The following is a 24,391-nucleotide window of genomic DNA, read 5'->3' as shown; positions in this document are numbered from 1 at the left end:
TCTCACTGGGGCTTCTCCCTCCAAGGATCCAGGGTGACAGTGGCTGCGTGAGCACTCGTGGGCCCAAGTCAGACTCTGCCATTCCCTAAAGCTTACACACCTCTGTCCGCTTTATGTAATACAATAATTTCAAAAATCAGTGTTTAAAAATTACCTTTCTAAAGAGAAATCACGTGCTGTGTGCACAGACCTCACGTAGATGCGGTGGCACAGAAAGGAAGGGATTTGGCGTTAACACTAGTGACAGTTTGCGGGTTTGGTCTTCATTTTCAATCAGCCGGTGAGCTGATGGTCACAAACTCGGAGGTGTTCACGTGCTTTATTAAATATTCACATCTCACATTTTATAGGTCAAGATCTCAAGTAAAAATACATTTCTAGAAATCCATGATTTCATAGCCCATAATTGAGTTATAGAGGACATAATTTTAAATCGGTCTTGAAAAACATTCACAACGAAGTGTACAGACGTCAAGTACTTCCGGCACCGAACAGCAGGAAACGTCAGCTCTGGAAGTGAAGCCTCGGGGGTGACAGCGGACAGGGGTCCTGGTCAGCCCTGCGCCAGCAGCCTGGCCCTGCAGCTCTCGCGAAGCCTGGTGATGGTGGCCATGGACAAGCTCCCGGGCTCTGAAAATATTTTCTGGAACACAAAGGGAATTTGTTTAAAAAACCAGCAACAGGTGTTCAGCTCAGTGGCCCCCCCATACCCCTGCTACTGCCCCAAGGGAAGGGCTTGCACGGCCCCTTCTCCTGCGGCCCCGAGCTGTAGCTGAGGGGTCCTGTGGCAGCTCCGAGGCCAGTCAGGGCCCTTGGTGAGTGGCCGGAGTGTGGGAAGCCGGTGGAGCCTCAGACTGTTGTCTGCTGAGAACGGGCTTCGCACTGAGAAAGACGTCCCCCGGGGGTTGGGGGGGGGGGTAGTATATGCCATCACATCTCTCCTGCATACTAATAATTTAACGATCACTTCTACAGTTACTGCTGAGAAATTCATGGTTTACAAACCAGGCCAGATGTGAGGCTGGCAGTAAAAAGGTTTTCTTTTGAAGAAATTAGAGGAATTCTTCCACAGGTACGTGTTACGCAGCACCTAGGCCACGGCGGAGTGTTTATGGTCCTGAAGGGGGAATCAGGCAAGTCCTGTGAGCCCTGCTTACTCTCCAGAAAATTCTAGATATTCTTGTGCGGCACTCTCTCTAGAGGGCGCATGGGCTGCAGGTACCGCGCGTCGGGGAAGAAACCCGTCCGTGTTCAACTTTGCAGAGATCGCTGGGGAAGGTCCCCGTGCTGGCCGCCTCCCCAGCAGCTCCCGTCAGGGCCATGACGCACAGTGCTTCCCTCGGGTGGCTCGCGGTACCGGCAGCCACTCGGCCCCCTGGGGTGCTTTAGAAACATTCGCACTGACTGAGCACCTACTGTGTGACCACCAGCGTGCGCGATGCCAGTCAGAACCAGACGGCGCCGAAAGCGTCACGCGGAGGGAAGGCAGCCAGACAGCGACACGCGGACTCGCTGGTGTACCTGACACATGCAGACAAGGCAAACCCGGATGGAAAGCAGACCGGTGGCTGCTGGGTAGGGGAGGGGTGGGCACTGGGTCCCTCGGGGGTGATGGCCGTATCACCAGACCTTGAGCCGCCCATGCACTAACAGGGAACAGAAAACCCCGTGTCACCCTGGAGGAGCCACCAGCAGCTGCAGCCCAGACGGGGTAGGTGGGGCCTTGTCCAAATCCCAGGCCCACGACCCTGCCCTCTGCCCTCTCTGGACAAGGCGTTGTGTCATGTGGGACGGGCTCCAAAGAGCTGCAGGCTTCTGACGGTCCCCAGCTGGTCACCACCTCTGTTGAGGCTGCTGAGCATGGCCAGTCCACCCGTCTGCCCGCCACTCGGAGAGCGCGTGTGGCCCTGGCGACTGGTCATCCCGTGGCCTGGAGTCCAGCTAGACTAGGACCCCTCGTTCCCCGTGCCCCAGGGCAGAGGCCCTGGCCTCTCCGCGCCTCTACCCAGGCCGCTCCCAAAGCCACCCCGCTCCGCGCTCCAACGTCCCCCCAGTGGGAGAAAGCCCTAGTGGTGCACTCTGGCCAGCGTCCTGATTCCAGGGCAGTCTGCCGTCAGATCACCCAATTGTCCCCTGATGGCAGAGCCGGGGGCTTGCTACCTCCCGGGAGGTCGGGGGGAACAACCGGGCCACCTGCCTGCACTGATGGCTGGTTCAGGTGCCGAGCAGAACCTGAAATCAGCCTCCCCCGGCCTCCGCAGAAGGCCTGTCGGTACGGCTCCTGCTCCGTTCGCTCAGCACACCAGAGTCATCTACACAGCCTGCACGAGGTCCAGGACCCAGCACGGAGGCCCTGGCATCAGGGAGCTGCCCTTTGGGGCAGGACACACAACAGACACATGCGACCCCACTGGGGCCACGGAGAGCCATCTGGGACCAAAGACGCTGGCTACAGGGGAAGGGGTCAGATGGGTCTGCATTCCAACCCAGTGAACCTGGACCAGGCTGATAGGGGTCCCAGCAGGGGGGAGGCGAGGCCCAGAGGGGACACAGGGACAGGCAGGCTGGGGACGCCAGCACGCCTGGCCAGGCCGCTGCACCGGGAGCAGAGCCCCGACACTCACCTGCATGAAGGTGTGGCACTCGGTCACAAAGCTGCCTCTGGTGATCTCCTTGAACCGCTCGCAGGTGTCCGCCACACTGCTGGCTTCCAAAATAAAGGCCTGGTGGTGCTTGATCAGGGTCAGGGCCACCCGGAAGAGAATCTTCGAGCCTTCGCTGAACAGACAGTCCCAGATCCGGAACACCGTCTGCGGATAAACAGAAATGGAGCGTCACCGGCTGGGGGCTCACACGGCCCTGGTCCCCGCGAGGCACATGCCGCGCTCACCTCCACGGGCAGGACGTCCACGAACAGGCAGATGAACCAGCGTGACACGACCAGGGTCCACAGGACGCCGTGCCTGTCCATCAGGGCCGCCACCGCTGGCAGCTTGGTCCTCACCAGCTCCCCCAGGACCTCCTGGTCTGTCTTCAGGCCCAGCATGGCAGGGCTGTAGTAATCTGCCACACGAGGAGAGCAGGGCTGTGGCTGAGCGCCCTTCCCAGCAGAGGAGAGGGCGGCTCCCAAAGCGAGGCCGCGCCGTGCACCGGTGAGAATCCGCCGGCAGGAAGCGTTTGCACGGCTGCGCTCATGGCGCCGAGAGGGGGGACACAAGCAAGTGTCCACTCGGGCAAAGGGACAAAAGTGTGCCGTGTACGCGGGCGGAACTGTCCTCAGCCCCACAAGCAAGGGTGAGCCCCCAGGACGAGGTGCGCGGACCAAAGCCAGATGCTGGACTGGTGCGGCTGAGATCCCTGCAGCCACCACACCCACAGACAGGACGTAGGATCGTGGGCCCCAGGGCTGGGGGTGCGGAGCTTCGGTCTGGGAAGATGAGAAAGCTCTGGGGACGGGCTCGTCAGTGTGAGCACACTGGTGCCCTCGCTGAGGGCCGGCCGGCAGCATGGACACGCCATCTGGCTAAGCAGGGGCCGTGGGACACAGGAGCAGGTGCGGGGACAGTGCTGACAGTGACCTGCACAGGACGGGGCCCTTGCTCTCGGAATCAGTCCCGCGTCCTCTCCCCACACTGGAGGGTCAAGTTCCTGGCATTCTAGAAGGGGCTGGACATTCCCACCCCTCTGACTGCAGGAGGACAGAGGCAGCCAGAGGCTTGGGCTGTCCTGTTCATCACAATGAGACCCGATAGCTTAAGTTGGAGAAATGCCTTAACCAAGTTCATGGCCTGGGGGCCCCAAACCATAGGAGCACAGAAAGCACAGCCCACCAAGGTGACTTCACGGCCGCTCCACTCCTCCCGCCCACAGGCCTGGGCACCGGCTGGCAGCTGGCGGTCCCCACTGGCTGGGACCACGTACTTGGACAGACAGCACGACGCTGCCCGTAGCGTGTCTTCTCCGAACGCATGTGTCCTCCCAGAGAACTTTTTTGCTCATTAAAGGCACGTATTATAGACTTTAATGATTAGTTTTTGCTGTTAAAGTGGTCTCTCAAAAATGAATAAAACGTTAAAAAATTTAAAAACAGAACACCAAGGATTTTACAAGTTTTTCCTGTTCATACCCTCATTTTGCATCTATCATCTCTTCTTAAATTGAGCAACATCCTGGCCCCCCCAGGAGATGGAGCAAAGAGCCTCTGCAGTCCGTTCAGAGTGTCCTGCAAGCGACCCAGTTCTCCAAGTGACGCCCTGGGGCAGCCGGGGTTAAGCCTTCAGGCGGTAAGAGGGTTTGCTGAGCTCCCAGCAAGGTGGCCTCACTCCTGGCCCGAGAGGCTTACAGCACCTTCCAAAAATAGACCTGACCAGCTCACACCCTGACTGCCCCGGGGCCTGGGGGTCACCAGGGCAGGAACCCCGAGACCTGACCTCCTCACCCTCCTGGCCGCGTCCGGCCCTGATGCCGAAGGCAGATGGAGCCCGGAGCCCGGGGCCCGCTCCTCTGGGCCGTCTGAGCAGAAGCACACCTCCGGGCCAGCATTCGGCTAAGCACAGGACGAGGAGCCTCCTCAGTAGGCCTGGCGGGGGCCTCACCTCGGGGACGGCAGCCTTCTGCAAACAGCGCCCTGGCCACGTCAGCACATTGGAGGGCTGAGCCGGGCTGGGGCACAGATTTAGAACCAGCCCATCTTACTGCTGCCAGAGCTGGGATCCAAGGGGGTGCCATCTAATTCCAAAACCAATGCTCTCCAGCCCCCCAAAGGCAAAAGCACACCCCACGGGCAAAGGGCACAGGCGGTGAGATACGGCCCGCAGGTAGGGTGACCCCCTGGGACAAGGTCGTCAAGAGGACACGGGAGACACACGGCAGCTCCAGCAGTGTTCACACCTTCGCTCTGCTTCCCAGGGCCCCTGAGTCTCCCCGACGGAAGGTGCTTTGGTCCTCCCTTGGACCACCTTCTGTCTTGAGCTGTGTTTGGAGGGGAAACAGGTCACACCAGCTTGTCGGGACGCCAGTGTGTTAATTCACTGGGCTCTGCTCGATGCGACATCCTAGACGGCGCTCCCGCTCCGTTCCTGAAGCCCGATGGCACCGTCAGCCGGGACCTCACCGGCATCTCTGCAGGCCCAGGAGGCCTGTTCCCTCGTCCTTTCCCTGGATGCCTTGGTCCGAATGGTGACTGCTCAGGACAGCGGCCTGACCCGAGAGAGGCCGCCCGGCAGGCTGGGTGGAGGAAGGGCAGGGTCTGCACGTGGAGGCCAAGTTCAGGGCGTGCACACACCGTGTACTGGTGCTCCAGAACACGACTTCCCTCCCACATCAGCTGTTCTGAAACAGGGGCGGCTCTGCTGGCCTAGTCACAGGTGTCCCTGCACCTTCTTGCTCGTGGGAGACCTCAGCCGGTCTTCCCAACTCTCAGCCACACAGGCCTCCTATTATTTCCTACTGAGCCGCTCCTACCCAGAGCGGTAGGGACCCTTCACGCGTGCGCTGCGTGATCACAGACACCACCTCTTTTCTGTTTTCCTTGCAAGGTCTTATCTCAAAGTCAGTTTTTAATTTTAACGTAACGAAAATTATCAATCTTGTCTTCTATTTTTGGAATTTTGTTCAAGACCTACCTCCCTCCTCAGCAATCACGAGGCTGTTCTCACCTCATTTTCTGAGTGTCAAAGTTCCGCTTTTTCATGTGTCTTGAATCCACCTGGAGTAGGAATAGGGTTTTCCATGTACACAGGTGTCACAGAGGATGTTGCAAACGGCCATCTTTCCCTACTGATCGACATACCTCAAACCCCAAGTCCCCCAGATTCATAGGTCGGAAGACCAATCGATTTCTGCGCTCTCGCCTCTGGTCTCCATACCGTTTCCTTGTAATGGCAGGAGAGGACGTTAAATCTCCAGTATTCCCTCAGGCCTCCCTGGTTCCCTAGATAAACCCTCCTCAGATAAAAGAACCACCGAGGTCCAAGCAGCTGATGTCACCGCAAGTGTGATTTGCGCATGTGAGACCTTCTATGACATCTGTCTGTGTGACAGCCGCATGGCGCAAGCCCCACAATGTGAGCGGATGAGTGTGTCCTTTTCTGTTTTCTGAAAGATTTGTAAAGCGCGCAGAAATTCTCCACACCTTCAAGGTTCGATGACAGTATTGCCATTTCAGACGGTCCACTTTCTCCTAAATCAGCTTTGTTAGGCAGTATTTTTCTCAAAATTTTCCACTTGGCCTCTTTGTCTTACTTGTATTCTCTTGAGATTCTTAAAAACCTCTGAAAATTTTCAAATTCCAGCACCCTTTCCATTTCCACGTATCCGTCCTGCCAGGCTCTGTCTGTTGTGTTGGTTTTTCCAGAGAACCAGCCTTCGTCTCGGCTCGTCTTTCTGACTGCTTCTGTTCCGACTTACCAGTCCTGGAAGCCTGTGCCGCGGGGAGGCCGGCACGGCTCAGCGTGTGTGACCAGCGTGCCACCTCCCAGGCCCCCTGCTTCTGTGTGACGAGGAAAGAAACTAGGGAGCAGGATGCTGGTGCCGGGCCAGCCTGCTTCCAGTGACCCACAGCAGTGCCTCTGCCCCCTCAGTCCTGACTGCAGTGTCGTCCGACGGGACGTCGCGAGGATGGGAAAGGACATTTCAGGGGCTAACACACAAGCCTGTGCAGTTACCTGCCCTTCAGGGCCAGCCCAGAGCCCCTCTGTGACAATTTCAGGCTGTGCCATGGCTGCTGCTGCCCCCTCCCGCCTGTGTCTTCATTCGCTGAAACTTCCCAAGCCCCAAAGCAACCCGGGGATGTGACAGGTCTCAGTGAGTATTTGTGGGAAGGAGCTGACTTGGTCACAGTACAAATACACATCGTGATTCAGTCTCCAGACGCAGCTCAGCCATCGCTCCATCTGGAAGGTCCCCTGACCAACCCCCCGCCCCGCCACTTCCTTGCCAGTTCCCTGCACCTGCTGCTCAGGCCTCCCCAGGCAGAGCTGGGACAGTGAGATGTCACGCACATGGGGACGGTCTGTCCCTTGAAGGCGGCCTATCCAGGAGGGCTGCTGGCGTGTCCACTCTGTGCCATGGCGAACAGTGGCACTGGAGCGTGAGGAGGCCCCATTCCGTAATGGTGCCACTCTGATTCACTCTGGTTCACTCTTCCGTGAGGCACGTGCCAACATCTGACGGCCACGGGATCTAAGGCTCGAGGGTCCTCATCTGTAAAATGGATCAGTAGTTGGGCCCGTGTGGTACTGCTGTGCTGAGGCGAGACTCGGGACACGGAAACATGCTGTATGCTCCCAGGCAGAAATCACAGCCGACTCCTGCCGTGGTCACTGCGGGGTGCCCGGAGCTGGGGCCAGCTCTCCAGGGTGGTGAGGGCGGTTCCAGCCCGACTTGAGGGCACGCATGCTGGAGGGGAGAACCAGGGCTCACCCGCCCAGTGGTCACGAGAACTCCCCGGGCCGCACATGCCCTGTGTAGCTATGCCCGCCTCAGGCCAAGCACGAGGCTGGGTCTGGTCACCACCATCGTGGCTGTGGAGGGCACAGGTCTTCTCCCACCCAAGATGGCTCTGGCCACTTCTCTTCCCAAAGTGATCAGGGTCCACAATGCATTACCAAAACCGGTGCTATTTATTAATCAATGAATTAGAAAGAATGACTCTCATCCCAATAACAGTTACAGCTGACAACGACTCACTCTTAGGACTGTCCTGAACTCTACAGGAAGCCGAGTGGACCTCTCACTGATTCTGGGCCCTGCCAGCCTCCACACAACGGGGCAGCCTGGGGACCAAGCCCAGCACCCGACACAGACAGTTCACGCTAAATTGCAGAGCAGAGAGAGTGCAACCAGGGCCCAAACGGTCACAGGCGTGTTCAACCCACCAGGCAGTATTCTTCCCACGAGCGCGTCTAACAGCCAAAAGGATTTCTCTTCGCTCTTGGTTATGAGGACCAGGTAGCCTGCTATGAAGTTCATTCCCTGAAACAAGAAAACGGGTCCTGAGCCACCTCAAGCCACCTTCGGTGGCTATGACGCACTGCTCGTCCCTTGCTGTCCCCAAAACCACGCAATTCCAGAATGACCTTCTGGTGCAAGATCGAGATCTGCCCTCCAAGTGACACACACAGCACAAGAAGGCAGAAACACAAATCTGTGTGAAGAAGCTGTCGGGGTCACAGCCCTGGAGTCCACACTCAGACCCTCCTGGGGCTTCGGCCCCCCGACCACACCACTTGGACCCCCCTTGGGCCTCGCACCCCCCCCCGCCCAACCACACAACTCAGACGCCCCCCCCCCCGGGCCTCACCTACCCCAACCCCCGACCAACCACACCACTCAGACCCCCCCCACCCCTGACCACACCACTCGGACCCCCCTTGGGCCTCGCACCCCCCACCGCCCCACCCTGACCACACCACTCAGACCCCCTCAGGTCTCAGCCCCCCACCCTGACCACACCACTCGGACACCCCTCTGGCCTTGCACCCCCCACCCCCCCACCCTGACCACACCACTCAGATCCCCCTCGGGCCTCGCCCACCCACCCCACCCCTGACCACACCACTCGGACCCCCCTTGGACCTCATCCCCCCCAACCCCCTGACCACACCACTCGGACCCCCCCCTTGGGCCTCACAACCCCACCCCCCGACCGCACAACTCAGAACCCCCTCAGGCCTTGCCCACCCCACCCCACCCCACCCCAACCACACCACTCAGACCCCCTCAGGCCTCCCCCCACCCACCCCCACCGAGACCACACCACTCAGACCCTCCTTCAGCCCGGATGACACCTACATCCAGCCTCTAAAGCAGGTGTTCCAACAGACATGAGTGCTCAAGTCTGCATCAGAGCAGATGCCAAGCCAACAGTGTATTTTGTAAAACCGCGAGAGTGTGGCGGGACGCTCAGGGCTGCAGACAGTTTCTATGAGGGAGACCGCCAGGGAGGCTCAGGGCACCTGCGAGCTGCAGGCGCAGGGCTCACCCACAGAGGGCCAGCGTCTGCGTGACTGCACTCCAGACGACTTCCACTTCCTTCCTTGTTCCCAACGCTTTCTAAAATGTGCCCTCCTCTAGTAACAGGGGGAAAATCCAGCCTCTGTCACCCAGTGTCACGCACGCCACCCAGGGAGAGGCCACGTGAAGAGGCAGGCACACGCCAGGGCTCTCCAGAGACCACGAGCGGCCGGGGCCTGGACAGACCACCCCTCAGCCACAGGGGCACCAGCCTGCCCACACCCCGCCTCCGACCACGGAGAACAGACTCCCATTCCTGACACTCAGCTTGCAGACCTTGTCCCCGCGGCTGCGTGTGCACAGATACGGACCATGAGCTGCACATCGCGCTCACGCTTAAAGTTGTAAGGGTTGTTTTAACGCTGTTTTTAAAACCTACAAGAACAGCGAGTGGAATAACATAAAGACGGTTTCTTGGCTGCCCAGCCTCCCCGGCTCCAACAGGCCGGTCCTCGTCCAGGACGGCCAGTTACCCATCTTGACTTCCTCCCCTGGCACCGCGGGCAGGCTCCAGGGCACTGAGAAAACAGCCTGTCTGGCCTGCGCCTTTGCTACTGTCTTTGCAAGATGCTCTGCCCCTCCCGTCGCTGCAGCCACGGCCCCCCAGCCCAGCCGCCGAGCCCCTGGAGCCTCGCCTGAGAGGGTGGGCTACAAAGTCCCCACGCAGATCCCAGCACCCTTGGGAAGCCCTAGAAGCAGGAGCACCAAAGCGGGAAGCAGAACTCCAGGCACCCAAGCAGCCAGCACACTGGCAGGCCTCCAGCCCCTCAGGCCCACATGGGATGTCCCGCGTCCCCTGCAGGCTCGCCAATGGCACTTCTGTGGCTCCACACGTGGGCCCTTGTCTTTCCCTCCCCGACACCCCAGACAGTGCATGTCCTCGCAAGGTGACAGGAACTGGCAGGTGAGGATGCAGGCTGTCCCCTTCATCGCAGGGGAAGATCTGACTCCCAGAAATAGCATGGGAGGAGCGCCCCCACACAGGCCCTGCACTGAGCCCAGCAGGTGCTAGTCACTCATTCAGTACCTACAGCCCTGGGGCCACTTAAGTGACCTCCTACCTTCCCAGCCCCCGCCTTCTGACATCAAAGTAAGTCATTAAGCATATGTTTCAACACTTTTCCACCTGGGGAATGTGTCAAAGTCACAGGCACCATGACTAGGGAGCCCGTGAACAGGGTTAGTATATCCTTGCTGGCCGCTGTCACCTTCCCTTGGGGGCTCACCTGGCAGTACCCCACACCTTGGTTGTGGCGCCCATAGGCCACCAGCACGTTGTACAGGGTCTTTTGTAAACAGGGATCCGCGCTTTTCCGGAATTTCACGTTGTCCGGGAAGGTCCTGTTCATATCTGCAGGGAAATTCACAACACAGGATTACCCAAGACTGGCCTGTGATGTAACCCTCGTGTCTACCACAGGGGGCACCCCGAACCCCACCTGGCAGGTGTGAGCAAAGGTTTCGACCCTGGTCGCCCTTTGTGGACAAGCCCCTGCCACGTCCACGGTTGAGGCCACAGCAAAGGGAGTCAGGACTGAAGAGGAGGGTATCCCGCCTCTCCTCACAGCCCCCGCCATGCAGCCTGTCTGCACCCCCCTCCCAACACCCCCCACCCCAGCCAGGGGGTTGTTTAACTCTAGGACCACAGGCAACACAAAACTGGAAAATCTTTCCAGTTGTGGAAAGGCAGAACACCCCGAGAATCCCTCAGAGACAAACGGCAAAACCGGACACTGAGAAGTGAATAAACTGTCTGCTCATCAGAACCTGCGTCCTCCTCACCGGCGCTGTGGGAACCTCCCTCGGACCTGACCCTGATTCTGTGAGCCAGCCCACACACGGGCAGAAGGGGGGAGGAGTGGGTGCATGACACAAGTACTTCTTTTTTCTGACCTAGTGACCCCACTTGGATTAGATTAGTGGTGTGTCTGCCGCTGGGCTATGGCTGATGACTGGAACGGACCCGCTGTGCAGGCCCCTCGGCCCCCACACAGCTTTCGGGCAGCGCTCCTGGGCCTCCCTCTGGTCTCCGAGCCGCACCTCTGCTTATAAAAGAACCGATCTAAGCAGAACAGGAAGTATTAGTGCCTCAAAGGACGTTATTTGCCATTGTGTGTTTGTTTACAAAAACTTTTTTTTCTTGGAATTCTAAATATCCCAAAAACTTAGAATCCACCAGGAGTTTAGTGGTGTTTTGGTTTTGGTTTTCTTGTTTGTTTTTTTTACTAATTCAGACTCTGAGTGACCAGTCCCAAGTTTTTCCCCGGGACAGCCCCTCCTTCCCACCTCAGAGGTGGGTGGGACAGGGACGTCCAGTCTGCTCATGCACCCTATGAATGCTCCACTGCGCTGTCCCTGCAGAGCAATTTCTCCAGACCCCTCAAGAAAACAGACAGAACGACGATGGTCCAGCAGGTCCGCTGCTGGGCACATGCCAAGAGACTGGAAAGCAGGGACTCAGAGAAATCTCCGTGTAGCCATGCTTGTAACAGCAAACCCACAAAAGGAGAGGCAGTGACCCCAGCGCCCATCAGCGGAGAACAGAACAGACCAACAAAACAGGGTCTGTCCGCACAGCCAACAGGACCCAGCCCTGAAAAGGAAGCATTCTGACGCCTGTTGCCATGTGGATGTGCCTCCAGGGCCCCTCACCAGGGTAAGCGAGCCAGACACGACAGGATGGTGGGCTGGGGAGAGGCTGACACTCCATGGGGACGGGGTTTCGGTTTGGGAAGGTGGAACAGTAAATTCTATTATGCATGTTTTACCACAATAAGACATTTTTATCCAAAAACACCGGCATTAAAACAGAGCCTTTCAGTTCATTTTTCAAACCAACAGCAACACTCTGTTTTCCTTGACACACGTGGCCTCTGCGCAAGGGACCCCCTCCCCAGGCTGGGGACACTCCCCAGTCTCACCGCCAACAGGGAGTCCCACCTCTCAGCTTTAATTATTTTATATTTAAGGGTGTATTTCTCAAAAGCAAAATCAGACGGTCAGTCACACTTCCTAAGAATCTAAATTATTCAGTTTATAAGGGTTAAACGTTTGTTTTGAGCACTTGGAATATCTAAGAGCTCGTGAGTCTGTGTGGTCACTGAGAGTGCCTGGGGCACCGTCGGCACCCAGAGCTCGACACCAGCCACACATCCCCACGTGTGTCCCTAAGTCCCAGGGCGCTGCCATCAGCACAAAGCCCTCCCAGCGATTACCCTCCGGTCACGACTGCCGGCTCAGAGCCTGCAGCAAGGTCTTCTTGCAGAAACCGGCCCTGCCCTTGCCCCTGCCCTTGCCCCTGACCTTCCCAGCTGGCTGGCGTCTAGTGTTTGCCGAATCAGTGAAAAACACTGTTCTCCCCTCACGAATGTTCAAGGTTTGATTTTCCCATAAGAAAAATAAAATTCCAAATTAAAAGCAGTGGGCAATCTGTAACAGCGCAAGTTCCCTCCTGGGGGGCTGCGTGCCCCCCGCGCCTGCCCGCGACTCACCTGTCCGGATGGCCTCCTCCAGCCTGCCGCTGCACTCTCCCTGCAGTAGCCGGTGGTAATAGCCGGGGTTCTGGTCCATTCGGGCCTGGGCTCCGCTCACCCCCATCCAGACGTGGGCCCGGTGCTCCAGGGGGACACCTTTCCGGATATAGCGCTTCACTGAGATGGAAAGCAGGGGCTGCAGTCAGGGACAGACCAGCGTGGCCTGGGGTCAGAGCCTGGCAGAGCCTGAGAGCAAAGGGCGCGACCTCAATGCTTTCGCCTGGCTTCTCCCATGTCAAACATGAGAAGAGCAGAACTTTGCACATGCCCACCCGGATGACTGCGTGCACTCCTTGCAGACCGTTCTCCTGCACGGGGCAGCCCCCCCCCACCCCGGCCCCCGTCCTCCCTCACCGTCAGCACACCGTGCGGGGGCAGCGGGCCGGGCCCCTGGGGCCAGGATCAGTCACTGCAGCCCAGGGCGGCCCCACAAGCTCCACACACAGGAGATACCCGGAAGGCCGGAGGCACAGAAGCTGCACCAAGTGAGGGGACATGAGGCAGGAAGCAGAAGCGAGGGCCAGAGGGACAGCTGTGGGCAGGGACAAAGGCACTGGTGCATGGTCCAGCCCTGGAGGTGACAAGGGACTGCAGGGTCCCAGGCTGGGAGCCTGTGTGACCCCCTGGCGGGGGGGCTCAGCGGCCGGTGTTTGTGTCCTGTTCTGCACTTGACTTGTGTCAATGGAGAGCTACTTCCTTTGGGAGGGATATTTTACTGAAAATAAATACATGAGAAAGGAATCATCGATTGTCTAGCGACCATAGAAACACGTAGGAAAAGAAGCCAAGAACCACAAGCTACCTTAGGTAACAACTTGCTCGCTCGTTTCCTAGGTAAACAGGAAAGATTTGTGAGACGATGTTCAAGCGAATTACAGGAAGCCAGGGGTACAACACCATGCTTTTAATGACCTCAGTTTAACCCTCAAAACCGTTCATCGAAGGAAATACTCAAAGCTTTATTATTTTCCTTCCATATTACATTACAAATACCATTTTTATTTTCTTTTTTAATGTTTATTTTATTTTTGAGACAGAGACAGAGCAAGAGCGGAGGAGGGGCAGAGAGAGAGGGAGACACAGAATCCAAAGCAGGCTCCAGGCTCCGAGCTCTCGGCACAGAGCCCGACGCGGGGCTTGAACTCACAAACCGGGAGATCACGACCTGAGCTGAAGTCGAACGCTTAACCAATGGAGCCCCCCAGGCGCCCCACAATACCATTTTTAAAAAAAGAAATGCATTAGGGGTGCCTGGGTGGCTCAGTTGGTTGAGCATCCGACTTAAGCTCAGGTCATGATGTCACAGCTCGTGAGTTCGAGCCCCGCATCGGGCTCTGTGCCGACAGCTCGGAGCCTGGAGCCTACTTTGGATTCTGTGTCTTCCTTCCTCTCTCTCTCTACCCTCTTCTGCTCATGCTCTGTCTCTGTCTCAAAAAATAAACAAACATTTAAAAAAATGCATTTTAAGAAAAAACAAAAGGCCATACAATCAAAGAAAGTCCACGATCTGCTACAAGGAGAAAAGCATCTGTGGCGCCAGCTGTGTATCACAGAAAACCGTGGCAGGAAGAGCCGCCACGGAAAGCACTGATAAAGCTCCGCTAACTCGCAGTCTGCGCTAACCCACCACGGATGCGGCCTCAGCGGAAGCTTCCAGAGGGCGCATGAGGGCAGGAAAGGCCCAGCAGTTGTGTGCGGGATGAGGGGCGGAAGCCACAGGGAGTAGAGACCCTCTGGGGCATCCCCACGCTGGTGAGGTCACGCGAACCAAGGACACTACCACTGGGGCCGCCTTGCCTCCAGCCTGTCGCGCTTTCCGCCGGAGCCGGCAGGGGTCTCCGGCCGCAGGGAGCCAGGCAGATGCTGTGGCCACCCCCGGGGGCCAGTCCGCGGCCAGGGATGCCTAACTTGAAGACGTGCAAAGGGGGGACACGCAGACCCCAGGCTGCCTCCAGCACAACTGACGCCTGGAACCACAACAATCCCCAGGGGGACCAGAGGAGCCGCCGAGTCAGGGGCTCACCTCCGACCTCAGGCCCCACTCACAGGCAGCGGAGCATAAGGAAACTCCAGAAATAACCACAGGAGCAGAGCTGACTGCGTTTCAACAGCGTCGCAAAGGAAAGTCTTGCGGGCAGAAGGGGCAAAACAGTCTTTCCGATGAAGGCTCAAAACAGGGCACGAGGGAACCGGGTCACTGCGGGCGGAGCTCGGCCACGGGGGTGGGGGGGTGAGACCCACACTCGGCTCCAAGCCCACAACCCTGCTTCAGGAAAGCCTACTGCTCACAGGTGCTTGCACGGCTGTTTATACCATCAGCTCAAAGGTCCTGCAGCTGCCGAACGTGGTCCCGGAGAGCGAGGTGTTCCTCAGCAAGGAGGGAAGAAGGACGGGATCCCCCAGATCAGGGCACAGGGGGAGCCAGCCTCACAGGCCTGGGGCCGTGGGGCCCGCTGGCAGGACACTCTCAGAGGCCCCAGCGCCCAGGCGGCGCACAGGGCCCATAGGGGCAGCAGGAGCGAGTGTTTAAGGACATGGGCTGGTTTCAGTCTTGAGGGGACACGAACCTCCCCATGAACTCACAGAAGTATAACTAGTAAGAGCATATTTCACTACAAATTAAATTTGTAAATAGAAAAAAAAGGCACCTGTAAGATGCTTAAACGCCTCACTGGAGTCGGACACTGGGTTCTACTGGGACCCGCAGGTCCCGCCTGGCAGAGGCCTCAGTTTCCTCGTCAGACGGGGGTGAAGCACGGGGCCCCGGCCTGAGATCCAGGTGGCCGGCCTGAGATCCAGGTGGCCGAGGAGGCTGAGCTGTGTCAACAGCTTCCAGGGACAAAGGCTGTTGCCACTGACCCCTTCCTCAGGGCAGGACTTGTCCGGCAGCATTCCTGACCTTGGGAAGATGAGGGGGGCATCTCTTTAAACAAGGACCCCAGACAAATCACTTCCAACTGTCTGTCCCAACAAAGTTAAGCAAATCCCTGTATTTATTGGTATTTGCCTTTGGAAAGAGGTGTTTGCAACTTAATTCTAACTTAGATGCTGCTGACATTTGCAGCTACTAGGAAAGAGCTGAGACCCTGCAGAAGGCAGTTCAGCATCCGCCCTCAGACGGGACGTGAGCTGGAGCAATGGCTGGGCCAGGGCAGGACTGAATTCGTTTTTCTAGGCTACGGGAGAAGGATCGACCTGTCTCACGTGCTCCTGGTGGGTATTTGTTATGGACAAAAAAGGAAACAAAGAGGAAACACTGGTTGTGTCCACATGTGGCAGAATCGGGCCAGTGAGTTCTGGTGGCCACCAAGAGACGTGCTGATGCCAAGATTCGGAGGTGACCATGTTATTGGTGACAGGAAGGCAGGCATCCAGACAAAAGTCCCCCAAAACAGAAAACTACACAGGACAACGAAGCAACAAGACCCGGTCACTGAGGTCACAGAACGATGCCCACCAAGGCCCTTCCCCCCTGGGATGTCATGGTCCCTGCAGGACAGTCAGCTGAGTGTGACTACAGAACTGGACTCTCATTTCTGGAATAACTCGTCCACTCCTGTCTGTGCCACACAGCCACTCCCACAGAGCCGTGCAGGTGCTGACAGGCTCCCCGACCGTCCTGCCCCGAAACCACACCAGCACCAGCCACGACACCCGGGGCCACTGAACCCTATGAACCACACACCTCTTGCAGACTGACCTGTGCTTCTGTTTCCTGAGGGAACACCAGGCTGCCCTCCCCCAGGCCCGAGGCTCATCGCAAAGCTGACACTCTGGCTTCCAAACCTGTTTTGCCCCTCTCTTTACCACAGTCACAGTCTGTTATGTAAGTCAAGGAAATGTTAAAACAAAAAGAGAATTCTTTCAGTAAACCAAACTGAAATTCTTAGAGCTCACAGACACCAGTGCTCAAAGAAAGTAGGAGCAGAAACCAGATAAGACCTTTGAACCAGGTAAGACCTTTGAACCAGGGAAGACAACTGGAAAAGACAGGAAGGGTGAGCATCTGGAAGGTTCTGCACGCTGAACAGAACAGATGCCGGAAAAGAGACACTTGGCGCCACATGCGGCTTAGGACAGAGATGCTGAGGGTTCTCCAAAGGGAAGGACAGGGAAAGGCTAGAACCAGATGGTAACACCACAGACAGGGCCACTGAGGCGCACTCACGTCTTAGTGACTGCGTGCTACCAGCCTCCGGGTCCAGGGTCAGCCACGGGAGGCTTCTCCTGAGTTCCCGCCAACTCCCGGCCTGCGGGGCCAGCCGCCACATTTGCACACGTGCGTGGGAGGCGCACGGTGCTGTCAGCAATGGCCTCTGCCTGAACCAACAGCTGGGCCAGGAGGAGAGCCCCTGGTACTTCATGTGATGCAGATTTTCACTATGGATCCAAATTAGCTTTACTTTTATACACTTGTATTTTTTAAAAACAAAAGACCAATCAACTCTTAAGAATAAACACAAAGGAGAATAAAGGCAGACATGCCGATGGAAACAGAGGCGATGCAGGGATGGGCGCTGGGGGATGATCCCTGCAGGGAGCGCACAGGGCGCTGGCAGCATCCAAGGTCTGCCTGGCAACAGGGGACCAGCCTGAGGCCCCTCCCGGCCCTTCGGACTGTGTGAACTGCTAGTTCACCTGAGTCGCTCCTGAACACTCCCCCAGCAGTAACAGCCCTGAGGAGGGCCCCTGGTCAAGGGAGAGGCAGGTGGGTGGTGGGGCCCAGAGTTGAGAAAGAGCCTCTCTCCCTCCTCCCTGAGCGCCCCACCCCCAAGATCAACCTGTCCCCACCAACCCTGTGCAACTGCACTATGTACTGGGGCCGCTCTGGGCCTTAGTTCACCAACCCCTTTAAAAGCAAAACTTGACCTTGTCACACCCTCTTGCTTAAAAACCCTTTTACTGGAGCCCCTGGGTGGCTCAGTCAGTCGAGCGTCCACCCAACATTTAATTTCGGCTCAGGTCATGATCCCAGGATTGTGGGATGCAGCCCCACATCAGCACGCTTGGGATTCTCTCTCTCCTTCTGACTCTTTACCCCACCTGAACTCGAGCTCTCTGTCTCTCTCTCTCTCTCTCAAAAGTGAATTAAAAAAAAACAAAAAACTCTTACAGCTGGCCTCTCTGCCCAGTCATGTGATGGAGCCCTGGGCCCAAGACCAGAACGCTCTCATTACGTCCCCTCTACCGGTCACACAGCTCTGTCCCTGCCGCTGACCTCTGCCCTCACCGTTCTTGGTCACCAAAGCCCTATCTCAGAAAGCCCTACCCTTATCTTGAGTCCCGGAAGCATACACCTCCCAAGGGCCTCACCACATTCGGGCAGGTCCCCACCGGCTCCTTATCTGCGGCCTGGGGAAAACACTCCATTCATTCAACAAACGTTGAAGCAAGTGTAGAGGCCAACGCTGGGGCAGGGAGGGGAATGTGATTCCCAGAGGAAAGCAAACCACACCAGAAACCAGACGAGCAGCCAGAGGTCAACACAGGCGGGACAGGGCAGGGGCCGGCTTCTGTGGCGGTGTGGAAGCCTGCCCTCCTAGACCCGCAGGAGGGAGAGCGCCAGGGAGGGCAGGCCTGGAGGAGGCGCCAGGCCCACAGAGAGCTGGGCTGGGCAGGCCACCGGGCAGGGGCTTCCGCGCTGAGGCAGGGAGGGGGGGAGGCGGGGAGGGACGGAGACCCCGCCCCTCAGAACCAGCTCTGGCCGGTCCGCGGCCTCCGACCCACCTGTACCGCTCTTCTGGACACCTCCGCCCCCCTTCAAAAGTTTGGACCATTTCATCGCTCTTCTAGTGAGTATCACCAGGTAGGCGGAAAAAAACTCCTCATAAGCTGCATAATCAAAGTCTTCGGGCCTTTCAAACCCGTACGGATCGATCCTGCAACGAGAAGAAAAGGAACCTGTAAGCCCTAAATAAAGTTTCGCGCGCGCACTGGGTCCCCGCGGGGACGAGGCCGCGTGCGCGCGTGGGGGTGGCGACGCGACGGGAACCGCAACCGACCCGAGTGCGGGGGGGGGGGGGCGCGCCCCGGCCCTCCCCGACTCCCCACCCACTCGCACCCCACAACCCATGTCCCCATCCCGCACCCCACACCCCAGGCTGGGCGAGGCGCGCCCCGGCCCCCACGCGCCCACCTGGGGACCCGGTCCCGGGGGCGCCCCGCAGGCTCCATGCCGGGAGGGCGGGGAGGGGGCGCCCGGGGGCGCGGGGACCGCGGGGCGCACGCCGAGGGGTACGAGTCTCCCTCCCTGGACCGGAGCGCGTGTCCTTCCGCCGGGCCGCGGACGCGGGAGGCGGGGCGGGGGGCGGGGCCCGAGGGATGAGCAGCGGGAGGGAGAGGGGCGGGGCTGCACCTGCTCCCGCGGCCCCCGCGGAGGGCGGTGTCCGGAGCTGCTGGAGCTGGGAGCGTGGGAGGTGTTAAGCCCGGAGGGAGGGGTGCGGGATGCGAGGCTGAGGTCGGGATCAGGGGGCCACGGGGGGCGGTCTGGAGCGCAAGGTGTGCGCGCCGCCCACCCACCCCCCCCCCAGGCTGGCTGGGTGGGTGGGCGGCATTTCCCGGTCACTCCGTTCAGGCCTCCCGGGCTTTGAGCAAAGGTGGGAGATAGAGTTGAGGTTCTCCTGAGATACCTTCAAACTTCAGTGCCTGGCCGGTCCGAAGGTCAGAGCTCTGACCTATGAGCCCTATTTTAATTTTTCTTGTGCCGGAAAAGAGCAAGTCTTACTTTTCACTTGTTTTTTTCAGTCTTCACTTCAGACCTGAGAACAGCGTATAATCCCTGCACCCACCTGGGGACCTGCCCTGTTCCTTCCTGCCTCCCCAAACCCGGCTGGGGAGGGGGTCCCGGGTTCCAGTCCTGCCCTGACTGCCTGGGAAAGCCCCCACCCTGCCAGGGGTCACATGGTCACGGGAACTGGCTGGCTGTGCACCACCCTGCAGGATGGTCATCTGGGGTGACTGGGGGTTCACAGCTCAGGGGGCACCCCCACAGGAGGCAGAACGGGGGGGTTCCCTATTCAGCCACCCCTCCAATAACGTGTTCAGAATCTTGGGCGTGTGAGTCAAGGCCAGGTGCTGTCTGCAATCTTGTTCCTCAGGGCGAGGGGGAGGGGAGTCACCAGCAAAACTAAAGGCATCAAGGCACGCCCTGAGCAGTCCTGGGGCCCTGACGCCCTGAGCCCTGCAGGGGCAGCCCTGGGAGCCAGCACCATTACTCTCCTGAGATTTCAACACTGGGGCGTGAAAACCTTGTCAAATCAGGGAGACCACAGAAAATTTGCCAGAACTATGTTGTGAATTTTGGTTTACAAATGTGGAATGTGGTGAGAAAGTGGGTATTTAAGGTTCTTTGAATTTTGGATTTAAGGCACTTCGTAGCCTCAGCCCTCCTCACCCCAAGGGTCCTTTTTGAAACAATGAGCCCAAGCAGGAAGACGCTTTCTCTGAGCCCCAGAGCCCAGTCCACCTGTGACCAGCCCTGTCCGAGGAAATGCCTTTCTGGGGCACGTGTGTACTTTCTCGTGAGAAGTGCCTGTGGGCCACGCAGAGACGTGGCTGCGCCCCCCACACGTCTACCCGAGCTTTACTGGACCTGCGGGCAGCCGACACGGCTCAGAGCTGATCCATCCAGGGCTAAGCAGAGAGCCTGCAGAGGAGCCGGCAGGAGCCCCCCCCCCCCCCCCGACCCCCTGCCACCAGCCATCGTCAGACTTCTGCGGACCCTGGGGGGCTGTAGGGAATTTAGGGTCCCCTGGACCTAACCGTAAAGGCCAGTTCTGCCAGCGTCCTGGTGCCACAGCTTAGTGCAGTGCCCTTTGTAAGCCCCCCCCCCCCCCCCGGTCCCTGCTCTGACCTCCTCGGGACACTCTCAACAAGGGTACTTTCTTGTGTGACATTCAAGTCGGCAGACGGGGTGACTTATCTTCACACCAACATGGGGTCTCCCCTGGCCCACGCCTTGCGCACCTGCTCATCTTCCTTTGGCGGGTTTCTCTCCCCACCTGGATGGCTGCTACCAGCCAAAGGGAAAGACTCCCTGAAGCACCCCCCCCCAACCTTCCAACTCTTCTCTGGGGCTAAACCCCGTTTCCTGCTTCCTGTTGCCGGGCCTACTAGCAAGCTGATGCTCCTGCCCCCACTTCTCTGGCACTCAGCACCCCTGCTTCCATCCCACCCAGCAGTCCCGGGACACACCTGTCTCCTTGCCTGCAGGTTCCCCTCCTCTCTTGATGGGGGTCAGGATCCGGCCTCACTCCCTGCCACACACTTTCTCACAACTGCCTGAAGAGCAGCATGGCCTTGGCTCTGATGCCCCCGCAGGAAACCCAGGCCACAGGACACATGCACTTGGGCTTGAGCGTGATGGCAGTACCCCTGGCAGGTGTATTGGGGCCAGATGACACAGGAGGACCGGCATCCTGTGTGGGGGCAAGCGAGGTAAGAGCGGCCAGCCCAGGAAGTAGGGGAAGGAAGAGGATGAGGAGGCCCAGGTGGCCAGGACAGCAGCGGCCAGAGGGCAGGAAGCAGAGGGCTGCCGGCCCAGGGTCTGCCTGAGCCTCCCCTTGGGAACAGGAGGTAGTGCGCACTGTGCCCTCCAAGTACCTCCGTCCACATGCCCAGGGCTGAGTTCCCTGGGCACCCTCCCTGCCAGAACCCTTCCCTTAGAGCTGGCAGCCAGAGCGCTGAGCCGTCCTCCCTGGAGACCGCGCAGGCTGTCACTCGCCAGATACCACCATGGCCCCCTGCCACGTCCCCAAGTTTCTGTGCAGGCCGAGCCTCAGCAGGGGAGGTGGGTGGACACCCCAGCGACACTGCCCAGACGGGGACCCTGACCCAGAGAGCGGCCGTGGGAGCCCGAGGCTGCATTTCTGCCGAGCCCCGGATGTGGGTGCTGGTCCCCAGCCGGGGCCTGTACCACAGCGTGACCCCACATTCAGCGAGGGCTGCGGGGGTCGACTGATTCAGTTGAAAAGAGCTGGAGAGACGTGACCACCAGATGCAACATGGCCACACCCGGGAAGACCCTGCGGTGGCGGGGGTGGGGGCAGGGGGCGAGACTGGGCGAGGACTGGGAGGCAGACGGACAAGGGAACATTAGTGACGCTGGTGTGTCCCGGTGGTGAGGTGGTGTGTGTGTGTGTGCACGCGCATGTGTGTGTGTGTATTACTGGGGGCTGACACAGCTGAGCCCTGGGAAACAGTGGAGGTTAACACGCCCCCTGTGTGTCCTGCTAAAGAGATCCCCACGGGGAGCCCTCTCCTGGGGTGCAGGTGAGACTTGGGGTCCCCTGCTTATCCGGGACCAGCCAGACTCTGCCCCCTACACCCCTCCTTTGCTCCAGCAGTAATGAGCTGGACTGTTTTCGCCTCGCAGGGCGGGTCAGCTCCCACCGCTGAGCCTGCGGGCCACCAGCCTGCTGTCTCACCTACCTTACTGTGCCCCGTGAAGCAAGCCTCCCATGGCCTAGCTCCAGAGAAGCTTCCGGACCTCACTATGGCAGTAGCCCCATCCCTTTGAATTAAAGTACTAAGTCCAGATATGTTTTCTATTTGACTAAAGAAGAGTATTGATGGGTAAAATAATATGAGGTTTGGAGTTGGCATTAGATTCATTCCAGAAGAGAGAAAAAAGATGGGCGAATGGAGCCATGGCCGAACCAGGAAGCTGGGCACTGGGTACACGGAGCGGTTTTCCGTTCTGAAAGTTTCCATAATACTGTGTGTAACCAGTAAAGCAGTAATGCCCTCCCCACAGGGGGCAGAACTGGCCCTGCGGCCTTGGCCCCCCACCAGCCCACTGTGGCCTGCTCGGAGGTCAGTGCACCGCCAGCCACCTGGAGGATCCTGAGGCTCTCACTCCTGCCGTCCCCATGAAGCCAGAAGGGACATGTGCAGATATTATTAGAGAGGCGGGGTGCTATGGGGTCTCCAGTGACCCCATGAAATGCCCACAACTCTGAGTCTGAGCGGCCACCTTCCTAGAGCGAGTGTGGGGCCCTGTCCCAAGGTTACCGTCATCAGACACTACACATTCCTCCAGTCCCCGCAGGGGGGGTCCAGCCCAGGAGTGTGAGTGAAATCATTGCCTTGGGACAGCCCAGGTGCACCAGGCTGCGGGGCCACTTGACAAGAGCCTTTCTCTTTGGGGAAGTGTCACCCTCTCAGACTGTCATGGGTGAGAATGCAGTCCCCCAGGCCATGCAGGTCCCCTGCTCAGTTTCCGGGGGTGTGACCCCGGCCAGGCTCGTCCTCTTGGACATGTCTCCTTCTCCCCAGCAGGAGCCGGAAGGGGCTCAGTCATTGCCTGGCGTGTGGACTGTGCTCAGCAAACCCCGGGCCTCTTGTTCCCGTCCCAGGCTCAGGTGCCTCACACGCGATTTCCTCCGAGGGCAGGTTGTGAGTGCCCCGCAGGAAGTCACCTCAGACCCTTCAGTGACGTCCTCTGCAGAAGAAAAACAGGTTTTGGAAGAGGGCAGGTCCACTGAGCAGGGAGCCCTGCAATTATAGCCTGAGCTGGCGTTTCCAGTTCTTCCAGCACAGACGTGGAATGCAGCTGTTCTGTGGGCTCTGGGCATCGGAGAAACTCACGATTTGTTTTCAGAGATCATTTTGAGGGAGTGTTCCTTGTAAGCAAGTTTTATTTTGTAACAAGATTAAATGCACATTTTAAAGAACAAAAACTGTGATACAACCTAATCTTACAAAACGCTCAGGGACGCTGCGGGAGGGGAGGCGCAGGAAGCACCCCGTCCCCAGGAAGCCAAGAAACCGGGGTCCTACCTCCACCTGCTCCACCAGACAGACGGACGAACAGTCTCAGGAAGGGTGGGAGGGTACCAGGCTGGGACAGGCACACACTGTCGCTCGTCCCCAGCCTTCCTTCTCCTGTCCTCCCTTCTGTGCTAGAACCCCGTTTTTGTGCCGACGGAGCAGGCCTCTGTGACAAAGAACCACAGCCCGGCCGCTAGACAGCACCCGTGCTCACGTAGTCTTGGAGCCTGCAGGTCCGAGGGCTGGTTCCCAATGTGCCATTCTCCTGGGTGCGTGGACACCGTCTCCTGCCCGCGTCCTCACGTGCTTCCTCTGTGCGTCCTGACCTCCTCTTATTAGGACACCAGTCATGTGGGATCAGGGCTACCGACTGACCTCGTTTTACCCTCACTTCTTTAAAGGCTGGATCTCCAAACGCAGTCACATTCAAAAATATTTCTACTGCTGAGAAATGAAAGCACTGACAACTCTGGGACTTCAGGGGCGCCTGGGGGGCTCAGCTGGGTGTCCGACTGCGGCTCAAGTCATGGTCACATGGTCCGTGAGTTCAAGCCCCGCGTCAGACTCTGTGCTGACAGCTCGGAGCCTGGAACTGCTTCGGATTCTGTGTCTCCCCCTCTCTCTCTCTGCCCCCATTCATGGTCTGACTCTCAAAAATGAATAAATGTTAAAAATAAATTTTTTTTTAAATAAAGACATGTTTATTTACATTTTATAAGGGGTCAAATCTAAAGTATAATAGGGGCACCTGGGTGGCTCACTAGGTTAAGCATCCGACTTCAGCTCAGGTATTAATCTCATACTCCATGCGTTTGAGCCCCACGTCGGGCTCTGTGCTGACAGCCTGGAGCCTGCTTGGGATTCTGTGTCTCCCTCTTTCTGCCCCTCCCCTGCTCATGCTTTGTCTCTCTCTGTCTCAAAAGTAAATAAAAACATTAAAAAAAAAAAAACAAACTAGAAAACAAGGGCACCTGGGGGGGTCAGTCGGTTGAGCATCTGACTTCGGCTCAGGTCATGATCTCAAGGTTCGTGGGTTCGAGCCCCACGTCGGGCTCTGTGGTGACAGCTCAGAG

At 58.2% G+C, this 24,391-nt stretch overlaps 1 protein-coding gene and 1 long non-coding RNA gene across 4 annotated transcripts; one reads left to right on the top strand and one right to left on the bottom strand.

Moving 5' to 3' along the window:
• Positions 1 to 300: 300 nt before the first annotated feature.
• On the bottom strand, positions 301 to 18,846 carry GRTP1 (growth hormone regulated TBC protein 1). Of its 2 annotated transcripts, XM_025924529.2 has the most exons (8): positions 18,685 to 18,846; positions 18,276 to 18,427; positions 12,507 to 12,665; positions 10,242 to 10,366; positions 7,878 to 7,974; positions 2,891 to 3,063; positions 2,625 to 2,810; positions 301 to 643 (listed from the first exon to the last, which is right to left on the bottom strand). In XM_025924529.2, exons 1-8 carry the CDS (start codon positions 18,720 to 18,722, stop codon positions 554 to 556), a joined length of 1,020 nt encoding a protein of 339 aa, XP_025780314.2. In that variant the 5' UTR covers positions 18,723 to 18,846; the 3' UTR covers positions 301 to 553. The 2 variants fall into 2 exon arrangements, with proteins under 2 accessions (XP_025780314.2, XP_086564200.1); XM_086708074.1 differs by lacking the exons at positions 18,276 to 18,427; positions 18,685 to 18,846 and adding an exon at positions 17,862 to 18,140.
• Positions 17,817 to 24,022, top strand: LOC147584595 (uncharacterized). Of its 2 annotated transcripts, XR_015251624.1 has the most exons (4): positions 17,817 to 18,354; positions 20,760 to 20,984; positions 23,454 to 23,587; positions 23,720 to 24,022. It is a non-coding gene; the product is annotated as an uncharacterized LOC147584595 (long non-coding RNA). The 2 variants fall into 2 exon arrangements; XR_015251627.1 differs by lacking the exon at positions 23,454 to 23,587 and having other exon boundaries at positions 17,829 to 18,354; positions 23,720 to 24,021.
• Positions 24,023 to 24,391: the final 369 nt, after the last annotated feature.

Source organism: Puma concolor, chromosome A1 (assembly GCF_028749965.1).
Source record: "Puma concolor isolate L17-30 chromosome A1, mPumCon1.1.hap2, whole genome shotgun sequence".
NCBI classification, from domain to species: domain Eukaryota; kingdom Metazoa; phylum Chordata; class Mammalia; order Carnivora; family Felidae; genus Puma; species Puma concolor.
The sequence above is the reverse complement of the archived record's forward strand: the minus strand, read 5'-3'. Positions and strand labels throughout refer to the sequence as shown.